Source organism: Urocampus carinirostris, chromosome 13 (assembly GCF_059441175.1).
Source record: "Urocampus carinirostris isolate Australia breed hairy pipefish chromosome 13, RoL_Ucar_1.0, whole genome shotgun sequence".
Classification (NCBI taxonomy): Eukaryota; Metazoa; Chordata; class Actinopteri; order Syngnathiformes; family Syngnathidae; genus Urocampus; species Urocampus carinirostris.
The window spans coordinates 1,754,580-1,766,847 of NC_142361.1; the positions used below are offsets into that span (position 1 = coordinate 1,754,580).

The following is a 12,268-nucleotide window of genomic DNA, read 5'->3' on the forward strand; positions in this document are numbered from 1 at the left end:
TAAAAGGCTGCACAGACCACAAATTACTGCAAACTAATGACTACTACTACACCATCCCCTGACCTAAAACCTACATGAGGGCAAGGAAAAACTCAACTTGGTAATGTGATTGCAGGCTCATTATGTTAATTGACCACGGGTGTGAATGACGGTATATAATGCCACTGCGCATGTGCATAATAAAACCGGAACGATATTTCTCTCTGACTCCACGAGTAGTGTGTTTTGGCATGATCTCACAAAGAGCACGTATTGGATGCCGTTGCGAGACTACCGTAAATTCCGGACTATAAGCCGCTACTTTTCCCCCCAAATTTTCAACCCTGCGGCTTATTCAGAGATGCGGCCAATTTATGTAATTTTTTTAACGGGCAGCCAGCGGCGCTCGAGTATGAGAGGTAAGATTTAGACCGGTGGAATATATGTGCCGAGCAAGATCATAATTTATGAGCGTAAACTTACCCTCATCGTGCAAATTGCACAAAATAAGGCTCATGACGCAGCCACCATGTTAAAAGCAAATGGGCATATTGCTGGGGTGTATTGAGGTAAGGGAGCGTGGAACAACGTCATCATCAAAAATTTCTTTTCGACACTGAGGAAGACAACTTGAACGTTTTTACCAAGTAGAAAGAATCGGATGGCCTGTCATGAATCTTGCGAATACGGCATTGTTTTCCTTAACAGACTAATTTGCAGGTGTGCGAGCGTCTTGTTAGTAGCGTGAGGCTGCCTCCCAAAGGCACGGTTTAGGATGAAAGTTATATTATTATTATTAAAGCTTTGAAAACTCTCTCGATGTACCGTCTTTCTTTGTAAATATGAGTAATATGTATTTGCAACTGTATATTTTTGTAATGTATTTATTTGTATTTATTTGAGACACTTATTCTGCACGAGCAAATTAAAAAAGAGGGGCGGAGCAAACGCCAACGCTGATGGGAAAGTGGGGACCGATAAAGGTGAGTTTTTGTGGACACGGCGGACAATAATGGATATATGTTTTTCCCACCCTTACCTTTGGAAATATACACCTTTTTTCCTTGGATTACTATCAACGGGCACCCAGATTCAGCAGGTCTGCAACAAATTTTAAGTACCTTTATAAATTCACGTTTATTTTGGCGGCTGTGATTTTTGGACTCTGTGCTTCAATGAAGGACATTTAGTTTCAATTGCGGGACTTGAAGTTTGGTTTGGATTAATTTCGTGTTTGTTTTATGTGGGTGCATGCGGCTTATACACAGGTGCGGCTTGTGTATGGACAAAATCGGTTTTCCCCTTAAAATGTGACGGGTGCGGCTTATAATCAGGTGCGCTCTATAGTCCGGAATTTACGTCACTTCCGAAGTAGGATGACAGTCTCCAGTGCTTTATCGATTATCTGGTCGAGTTATTTTACAGTATGTTTGCAGGAAGAGGGGGAACAATACCATTTCTACAGTGAGGAATGGTGGTGGCAGCATCATGTCGTGGGCAATTTTTTTCAGCAACAGGAATTGGGAGACAAATCACGATGGAAGGAAAGATGAATGCAGCTATGTGTGGAGACAGCCCCGATAAAAATCTGCTCTAGACCTCAGACCGGGCCGGCGGGTTTTTTTTCAGCAGGACAACAAACCCAAACACACAGTCAATATAGGGACCCCTCACTACTTTTGTTATTGCATTGGGTTCTGTTAGATAACAAACCGCTGGGACGGATTAGGGAGGGTGCAATGTTGGATGGGTGTGACTGTTGGTGTTCGTGACTGGGATAGGCTAGTGTAACTGTCTGTGTGCGCGACTCTGATAGGCTGTATATGCTGTCAGTCAAACAGTGGGCGGTTGCAAGAATGGCTGGCTTCCAAAACAAACAGCAGCATAGAGTAAATAGCTTTTAGTGGCTTGTAACATTGAAAATAAATTCATCAGTTAAACTGAACTCCAAGGAAAGTCAGAGGAGGTCAACAAAATTGTGATCACCAACAGGTGCTCTGTAAGATTATTATTGGGTTCATATAAGCGACTCAGGCGGCGTCTGGGAGAAGGGCAAGAGCATTGCTGCTGTCCTGCCTCCTCTAACAGCTAGGGTAACAACTCTTAGAAGCCATCGCTGTGGACCCTGTATCTTGCCAACTACATTCGGGACGGTCTTATTTCAATCATTGCAGTGTTCTCGTTTGCCCGCGTCCCTGCGTCCTAGACGCATCATTTTTGCTGGGGGCGCATAGTCTCAAATCAACGTGCGTCCCCGGGACGCAACTTTTTTACACATAATTGTCATTATTACCCGATTACATTTTTTTTTTAAACAGAGATTAACCGCACTCCAAACTTTTCGTCAGGCAGATCCGGTAGATGTTGTTTTGGTCTCGCGGTTCCAGTTTTCGTCTGCACGCCGATCTCGAGTTGTGTGGTGAAAAGTCCGTCTCTTTTTAAAGAACCGGCTTTTTTGGCTCAACTCGTTCAAGAGAGCCGGCTCTCAAATGGCTCACTTGCTTTGATGCATTATCTCATCTCATCTCATCAGCTGTACCGCTTATCCGCTTTAGGGTCGCGGGGGGGCTGGAGCCCATCCCATCCATCTCCTGGCAGTGGGCAAGGGACACCCTGAACTGGTTGCCAGCCAATCGCAGGGCACACGGGGACAGACAACTCACTCGCTCATTCACACCTAGGGACAATTTGGAGCGGCCAATTCACCTGAAATGCATGTTTTTGGAATGTGGGAGGAAACCGGAGTGCCCAGGAGGAAACCCACGCAAGCACAGGGAGAACATACAAACTCCGCACAGGAAGTCTGGAGCTGGATTTGAACCCATGCAGGAGGTTCCCATAACATGAACTGTGCCGCACATGCGCTAACCACTGTTCCACCGTGCTGCCTTTGATGCATTATATTACGAATTATTATGTTGTATAAAGAAGTTAAGAAAAAAGGAGAAAATGAAAAAAAACACAGGTTTATGGTTATCCCTTTAATCGGTATATTACCAACAATAATTTGATGCAGAAAATGAATTAATAATTTGATGATTAAAACTGAATGAATATATAGATATTTATTATATATTTGTCACCGATTTACAATTTCAACCTCGATAACACTAAATTTTGGGGACCCATAGATCTCTGTTGGGACCCATAGATTTTTGAGCATGCGAGTCCCCGGGACTCATCACTTTTAAGAGGTAAAATGAACACTGATCATTGCGGATATCTGTCTCCAATCAAGTACACCTGATGCCCGATATATTGCTTTCTTACACTAAAATTTCGTTTTACTTTTGTATAATGGAAGTAAAACCATTCATTCAACTGCAATTATGTGTTGTGTGGTATTATTTGTAGATCTATAATTGTGTTTATTTGTTGCGGTCGTATACTTTGAGTCAGAAATGATGCCATTCTGAGGTAAGTTTAACCCTTTGGGGGCTTTTACGAAGGTGCATTGCTACTTAGCGGATTTTCACTTTTCGCGGGTGGTACCGGTTCCCATTAACCTCGGAAACAGAGGGATCAATGAACATCAAAGGAGTGTCTTCAGGACAAGTCTTAAAATACCCTTGAATAACCCGACCACAGCCCAGACTTGAATTCGATTGAACATCTCTGGAGAGATCTGAAAGTGGCTGTGCACCAATGTTTCCCATCCAACCTGAGGGAGCTTGAGAGTTTATGCAAAAAGGAATGGAAAAAAAAAATTAGTAATAGGTGTTTCGGGCTTGTGGCATTAGATTCCAAAACACATGACTGCAATTGCTGCCAAAGATGCATGTGTTTTTATGTGGTCATTATTGAGTTGTTGTGCAATTTGGAGGTTACAAATGAATTTAATCTGTTTTGGAATAACAAAAAGGGGAAAAAAGCTGAGAATATTTTCAGAATGCACAATATAATGCCTCTAGTAGTCTTCTGCAATCAACATTACAGAACGTGAACTGCTTTAATATATCTTCGCTTTAATAGAAAGGTTTTTGTTTAGTTTCACCTTGGCAATTATACGTGCCAAGGTGTACCGAGCTGAAATGGGATCACACTTCATTGTTCCGTCTTACTATTAAGCGTCCGTTTTGTTGTTGTTATTTTGACATACTTTAATAATTACAATTTGGATGGTTGTGCATCGATCAGATATGTTCACAATCGCTGTGCATCCCAGAATCAGAAATTTTGCCCACCATTTATTAATGCTACCTTAAAAACCGACAGTAATCAACTTGTCAAAATATAACATCTACATCAGAATCATTCTGGTTTAGGAGGGTATGTTTTTTTGTAATTACATTATCAAAAAAAAACATGCTAAATAGAATGACAAACTACAGTTTCTGCAAAAAAAGCAGGAATATGAAATACAATTCAATCTAATAAACCATTATTTCAAAACAATTCAGTAACAAGTTCATGGCATTTTGGCATCAAACCAATAAGCAGACAACCATTCTACATAAAAAAAAAAAAAAAACAGTGTTTAAATTTCCCCAAAACATTTTTAATAGAGAAAATGTGCATGTAGTGGACAGCAACAATTTGGTGGTTCAATATAAAGATTAAAAAAAAGAAAAAAATACTTCCTGTAGTAATATTTTAGAACTTTTGTAACATTCATTAAGTCCGTCATTAACACTTTTAAATACAGTATATATTTGGTTGAAAAAAACCCTCACGGATTATATCTTAAACCTGGCTTAATATACTAGTAACTCCACAGTATAATGTGCTATTAAACTAAAAATTGATTTGTAGTGCTTCCTTGGACACACGTGTACACATTTTGTATTCTAACCAAGGGTCGACACGACAAAAAAGAAGATTAGAGATTAGGTGTTTATGTACATGTTTTTAAAGGAGAAGATAGTGTGCATGTTTGTAAGAAAGAAAAAAGAAAAAGAAGCTTGAGTAAGAGACACAAAGATTATTTGTCACATTTATATTCAAGGTTAGTTGAAATCTAACTTTACAAATCCAAGCTAACTTTTTTACAGTACAAGAACCTCGACCGGACATACAGTACCTTAGTTCAAGAGGGCAATATTATTCAGGAAATTCTAGAGTGTTCCGCCTTAAATCAAAGGTGAAACAAGCGTTACTAAAATACTGAATTTAAAATTACTCATCATTGCATTTAAAAAGGGACAGAGTGCCACCTACAAATGTAATTACAGGCATTAAGCAATAGTTCATCTCAGTCAAGATTCTTGTGAGTAGATTTCATGAGACGTCATGTTAATGATCTCTTGGCGACAAAGTGCAAGGTTCGATTTGTGTCAGAGAACACTAAAGTTAAACAAAAAAATAATCGAGATTACATCAAGCAATTTCTGCATATTATTCTGAAAAAAGTAATTGTACATAATTCAAAACCTTTGAGCAGAGTAAAAAGATTCCTTTCCATTTTTCAATTGTTGATGATCTGCAACAACCAGTAAGTAAAACACTTGAAAATAAAGTAGGCATGTCACTTCCAACCAAAACCTCTATATCAATTATTACCGGCACTTCTTGTCATACATTTAAATGCAAAATGAAGAAAAATACAAGGCATAATGAGCACATATTAAGCTAATAAACATCATGGCTTGAAACAGTTGTTGGCAATACATAAAATGTTTTAGTTAAAGACTGATATTTTAAAGGGATACAGTACTGTTAACACCTAAATATATGACCAACTACTAGGTTTGGATTGCAAGTTTCATCTACAGTGGCTTGCAAAACGATTTGGCCCCCTTGAACTTTGTGACCTTTTGTCACATTTCAGACGTCAAACATAAAGATATAAAACTGTTATTTCTTGTGACGAATCAACAATAAGTGGGACACAATCATATAGTGGAACGCACTTTATTGGATATTTTAAACTTTTTTAACAAATAAAAAACGAAAAAGTGGGTGTGCAAAATTATTCAGCCTCTTTGCTTTCAGTGCAGCAAACTCATACAAGAAGTTCAGTGAGGATCTCTAAATGATTCAATGTTGATCTAAATGACTAACAATGATAAATGGAATCCACCTGTGTGTAATCAAGTCTCTGTATAAATGCACCTTCACTGTGATAGTCTCAGGGGTCTGTTTAAAGCTCAGAGAGCATCATGGAGAACGAGGAACACACCAGGCAGGTCCGAGATAATGTTGTGGAGAAGTTTAAAACTGGATTTGGATACAAAAAGATTTGCCAAGCTTTAAACATCCCAAGGAGCACTGTGCAAGCAAAAGTATGGAAGGACTATCAGAACACTGCAAATCTACCAAGATCGGGCCATCCCCCTAAACGTTCAGCTCATACAAGGAGAAAACTCTCTACTCTCTCATCACTCTGGATGAACTGCAGAAGTCTACAGCTGAGGTGGGAGAATCTGTCCATAGGACAACAATCAGTCGTATACTGCAAAAATCTGGCCTTTATGGAAGAGTGGCAAGAAGGAAGCCATTTATTAAAGATATCCATAAAAAGTGTTGTTTAAAATTTGCCACAAGCCACCCGGGAGACACACCAAACATGTGGAGGGAGGTGCTTTGGTCAGTTGAGACCAAAATCGAACTTTTTGGCAACAATGCAAGACGTTATGTTTGGCGTAAAAGCAGCAAAGCTCATCACCCTCAACACACCATCACCACAGTAAAAAATGGTGGTGGCAGCATCATGGTTTGGGACTGCTTATCTTCAGCAAGGACAGGGAAGGTGGTTAAAATTGATGGTAAGATGGGTCGAGCCAAATACAGGACCGTTCTGGATCCGCAAAAGACCTGAGACTGGTACGGAGATTTGTCTTTCAACAAGAAAATGATACAAATCATAAAGTAAAAGCTACAATGGAACGGTTCACCAAAAACATATCAAGGTGTTAGAATGGCCAAAACAAAGTCCAGACCTCAATCCAATTGAGAATCTTTGGAAAGAACTGAAAACTGCTGTTCACAAACGCTTTCCATCCAACCTCACTGAGCTTGAGCTGTTTTGCAAGGAGGAATGGGCAAAAATATCAGTTTCTCAATGTACAAAACTGATAATGACATACCCCAAGCGACTTGCAGCTGCAATCGCAGCAAGAGGTGGCGCTAAAAGGTATTAACTCAGTGGGGCTGAAAAATTTTACACACCCATTTTTTTTCATTTTTTTATTTGTAAAAAAAGTTTAAAATATCCAATAAAGTGTGTTACACTTCGTGATTATGTCCCAATTATTGTTGATGTTTCACAAGAAATTAGTTTTATATCTTAATGTTTAAAGTCTGAAATGTGGCAAAAGGTCACAAAGTTCAAGGGGGGCAAATCGTTTCGCAAGCCACTGTATATTATCCAAGTTTGGAAGTTTTGTCTTAAAATTTATGGTGTGGCGCTGTTACGACACCTGTTGCCTTTGGGTGGCATTGTCTTCGCTTTGTGTTTTTCATATTCCGAGACTCCAAAGTTCAAGGGGGGCCAAATAGTTTTGCATGCCACTGTAGATCATTTTATTTTAGCTGGTTTGAATGAATAACAAGAGTATTAGTGTCATTCTAGGGGCTTTTCAAAAACATCAGTGGATTAACCAGTCCTTTATACTATGTTATTTAAGCATACCCAAAGAGGATTTTGAGAGCTATCAAATAATTGTATCCTCTGATATGGTGGAGGAAACAAACACGGAGTTCAAAATCACAAAAGGACAACATTCCTGCTGAAAAGCGGTCACTGGTATTTGGGTTTATCAAGGATGGCAGAATGGCAATCATCCAAAGATAACATGGCTTTTGAAGATGGGGTGGTGTTAAATAAGCTACCGCTATTAAACAGGAGTGCTGGTTCTTGATTTGTTTACACATAACAGAGACCAATTTAAAAGGGGCATTTTCATATTTTATCTATTTTATAATGATTACATCGTGAAAACGTAAAAAAAAAGGTAATAATTAAGACAAAATAAAAACCGTTACAATATTACACAAAAGAATCCTACGTATCTCTTATCTTAAAAAATAAAAATAAAATTATTTGGGATAAAGAAGAACTGTCATGCAAGTAACAAAACACTTTTGAAAGTAGCAGTTGCATAACAAATAAAAAAGGAGACAATTATAAAAAATGCAATGAAAAAATCTTAGGTCAGAAAAAAAGGTGATCATTTAGCAATCTAAATTTGTGAAACAATGTTATCACGTACAAAAACTAAGGAACAGCAATTCCTTTAAGATTAGAAACAAAAATAAATCACACCATCCCTTTTACCCTCCCCTTTACGGTTAGGAATGTTGACGGTCTGCACTTATCACCAAGCCCCTAAACATGCAACAAATCGCTGCAGCCTACACTAACTTGGTTTAGTTGCAACAACAAGCACTCATTTGTTCATCAAAATAAAAGGCCTAAAGTGAAGACTTAAGACACTTTAAAACTAGAGCTACATTGATTAGTCAACATTGTTGCTAAAACCAATAATAATAGAACTCCATTGTCTACTATTGTCGCCAAAAACATTTTTCCAGCAGCGTGAGGCCTCTTACATGATTATAATCTCTGCTGACTGTGCGCAATAATAATAATAATAATAATAATTTCCTTTGTATTGTCATTCTTTGTAACAATGTACATAGAACAAAATGTCGATACACCTGACCCGTTGTAGCGAGTCGGTGCAGCCGCAGCCAGAGGGCGCCGCCATTATACCAATTAGGTATGTCTCGGTCGAGGCACGAACCAGCGACCTCCCAGTCTCAAAGCGGGCACACTACCATCTAGGCTACTGAGCATCACTGTCTTAAACAGTAACATACAGAATGGCGGCATCACCATCAAGTAAGTGTACTAAAACTTTACTTGGCAGCTTTTTATCCTGGATACAGCAAATTAAACGACTACTTGCAACGTTTGCAAAGCAGACATTGCGTATCATGGCAGTACTTGGGCGATGCCGGAACATTTAAAAGAGAAAACATGTCAGACAGTTGAACAAAAGCGAGTCAAGTCAACTCTACTTGTATAGCACTTAACCACAAGGTGTCTCAAAAGGGCTGCAGGTTGGAAAGAAGAAAGCATCTGACTCGCTTCAGTAAGATTTAAGTAACATTCAAGCAAATACGGTTTTGATGAACATTTTCTGTCTACTTTTCTCTCAAAGAGAGCTTGAACGGTATGCCAGACTGTGCCTGACAGACGGATTTGAAATAGTAATGCGTGTAGTCCAAAGAACAAACATCAGTTGTTAAAACAATTAAAAACATAAACCTTAGCTGTTACAGCAATTTGATTTCAACCGTTGAGAATCGTAAAGTACTTACACAGACTTAGCAGTTGACCATTGAATGTACTGCACAAAATGCACATAACATTTGATTGATTTAAAGCCCCAATGTGTAAGATTTGACAAATAGATGGCATTGTGTTGTCTGTTACAAGCGAGGATCAGTTAGAGACGGAACAGCGTGGCGGTAGGATACCGGACAAACATGGCGTCGACTTAAGTGGGGATTCCATGGTGTAAAAGAAATACAAATTTCTCGACCTATAATTTTTTTAGAAAAATTTATATTGGTATGATAGTTCATGTATTTTTGCCAAGTATTCAAATCAATGTTCTTTTTACTGGATGAAAGTTTATTGTACGACTAGGAGGCACTAAATATTACACACTGTCCCTTTCAAAACTTATCCGAATCCAAAGATCAGCAACCGAAAACGTTACAAAGCAGTAACACACTAAAAATATTAAAAAAACAAACCTTACATAAGACTTTTTAACTCTAAACTCTAAAGAGCCACGTTTGGCTCTAGAGCCGCAGGTTGCTGACCACCAGAGTAATTGTTTTAATAGTTTGCGACTAATCGACTATTAAGTCATTCGGCGCAGCCGTATTTAAAACCAGAAGTTAGTACTCCATTTAACTTAGGTCAAACATTAAAACAGTGATGACTACCTCGGTGCATTAAAATCTGCCTAAATACAAAAAATGAACACACTTACCAGGTTTCTTTTGGTGTCTCAGCTTCATGATCAAATTGCCAGCTAAACAATATTTATAATTTCACGATAGTACACCAAAATTGCCAAACATTCCAGTACGAACTTCGCTCCAGCGCTTTTCAATATCCTCCACCAAAGTTTTCAACAGGGTGAAATTCACTCTCATTGCCCTATGACACAAGGTAAATAAGTGGGCGCGGCATCATCTCATTCGCACGCTGGCCTGGAAACAAGACTCTAGCGCTGATTGGCCACACTATGCCAAGCCCACTTATCAGGAGCTTCTCTGCTGCCGGGAGTCGGCCAATCAGAAGCTGTCATAAACACACGGTGGTATATACATGCCGGGACTAGCTGGCGTATGACTAGCTGGTTAGTTTGAAAGCAAGCAGCTGGGTAATTGTTGGGTAAACGCCCAACACGGCGCTTTAGCACTCAATCTTCTCTCTGATGAACCAACAAAAAGGCTCAATTTCTGTGCAAATTTCAGTCACAAAGTACTCTACCAGTCGTGGCACACACTTACGGGGTCTGTGCCGCTTCAACGACTCAGTCCTCCTTCGTAGCCGGCTCTTCTTAGTAGGCGAGCCGTTGATTCCCAGTTCTTCACCTCCGTGCAGATGGCGGCTATTCTCAAACTGTGCATCTCTGCAGACAGCACTCGCACCGGCCAAAGCGATCATTCTGTCGCCGTTGAAGTACCCGTTGCAGGTCCTTTGACTCGGGCCCATGACATGGAAAGGCCCTGTAGTCGCTTTATCTTCCACTATCGATTTTCCTTTATCCATAACAACAAACTAGAGCCACTCAAGCCTAGCTTTAGAGTCGCTAGCCGCCAATATCAGGGTAAGATACGGCTTTGCTTAGCAATAGCATCTACAGATGCTAGGAAACTAGTGTCTTGGTCTAAATTAGCCTATAGTTGACATTCAATCTCGTAAAACGCAAGTAACGAGGAAAATATAACTTAGCAATAGCATCTGCTGGTGCTAGGAACCTAGCACCTTAGGCTAAGGTAGCTTTAGCATCCAAGCTAATGCGGAAGCTATTTTTGCTTTACCCAGTTCACGTTAGTTGTAGAATGGTACCTTTCCTTTCATATTAGCCGAACCGGACTCCGTTGTGTATGTGGAGCTAACTCATTTACCGTGGTTGCATAACTTAAAGAGAGAAACCGTAGTGATGCTACTCCGAAATGACACGGTAGTCGCGTTGAGGTCACTGGCGGTCATTTACTTGTATTTACCAATATAAAGCGTAATAGTGCTATTGACGGACGAACGGAGTAAACGACCCACCTACGCCGATTGGACGACGCCAAGGGTCGGTACTACAAAAAAAAACCTGTTCAGCTGCTTGGACCGGTTTTTTCCCCGTTGAAACGTCTGATAAACAGCGACGAATCCACCCACCGCCCTCTTGATAAATGGGGGTGTTATGGATCGTGCAGGCAGGTGGCATGCAGTGTGCAGCCTGGGTGGGGGGTGGTTGGGTATTTATAATAGCAGCCGTCATTCCTTGTGTCCCCCTTCTCCATGTACATTAGTGATGGGATAACCGGTGTTCCACCGAAACGTCATACTTTGCCGAGACGTCCTACCGTAAGGCTAACCTGGTAGCGAATGTTATATTCTTTTTTTTATCAAGTAAAAGTTGCAACATGTTACTCAGAATTATTGCAAACAGAAATTCATCACATATACAGAGGGTTGGCATGCATACATAGATACAGTGCGTGATTACCTTATTAAACAAACACCATGCTCAATAAGCTACAAGATAAAAAACACGCCAGGCTTAAAAAATACTCAAGAAACCGGTATTTCAAAGCAGTAAAATGTCAAATAAGACTACAGTAAAACAAAACGAAAACGGTACTCGCCGTATGAATTCGCAAACAGTCCTATGCGCATGCGCATTAGGCATTCGTAGGACGTCTCCACAAGGTAGTACGTTTCGGCAGAACACCGGCTCTTTCGACTCCGCTTCCTAAAATGAGGCGACTCTCGGTTCCTAAACGTTGTTTTTTAATTAAATAATAATGATAACACATTATCAATAATTGTAATAGGTTGCATTGTTTCATCATACAGTGAACTTTTACCAAAAGTGAAGTTTCAACATACAATATAGATGACACCACTCATATTGACCAGTCACGATCGCCTACAAGAGAGTGAGTAAGAGCATGAGAGGGAGAAAAATAGTTAAAAGAGAGAGAGAGAGGCAAAGAGAAAGATAAAAAGATGGAAAGAGGGAGAACTAAAGAGCGATTAAGTAGGAAATTGAAAGAGAATGGAAGAGAAAACGAAAAGAGAAAGACAGGGAGAAAAAGAGATAAG

At 39.7% G+C, this 12,268-nt stretch overlaps 1 protein-coding gene across 3 annotated transcripts in view; it reads right to left on the reverse strand.

The window, feature by feature from the left end:
• The window catches only part of LOC148353470 (pantothenate kinase 1-like), a 99,931-nt gene extending 88,121 nt beyond the window's left edge, over positions 1-11,810 (reverse strand). The window contains exon 1 of one of the 3 annotated variants that reach the window (XM_088350822.1): positions 10,453-11,806. In XM_088350822.1, coding sequence (XP_088206948.1) covers positions 10,453-10,714 — 262 coding nt within the window. In that variant the 5' untranslated portion in view covers positions 10,715-11,806. Of the gene's footprint in view, positions 1-9,926; positions 10,113-10,452 lie in introns of those variants that run through there. The other 2 variants (XM_088350824.1, XM_088350825.1) reach the window with 2 other exon arrangements.
• Between the last annotated feature and the right edge of the window lie 458 nt (positions 11,811-12,268).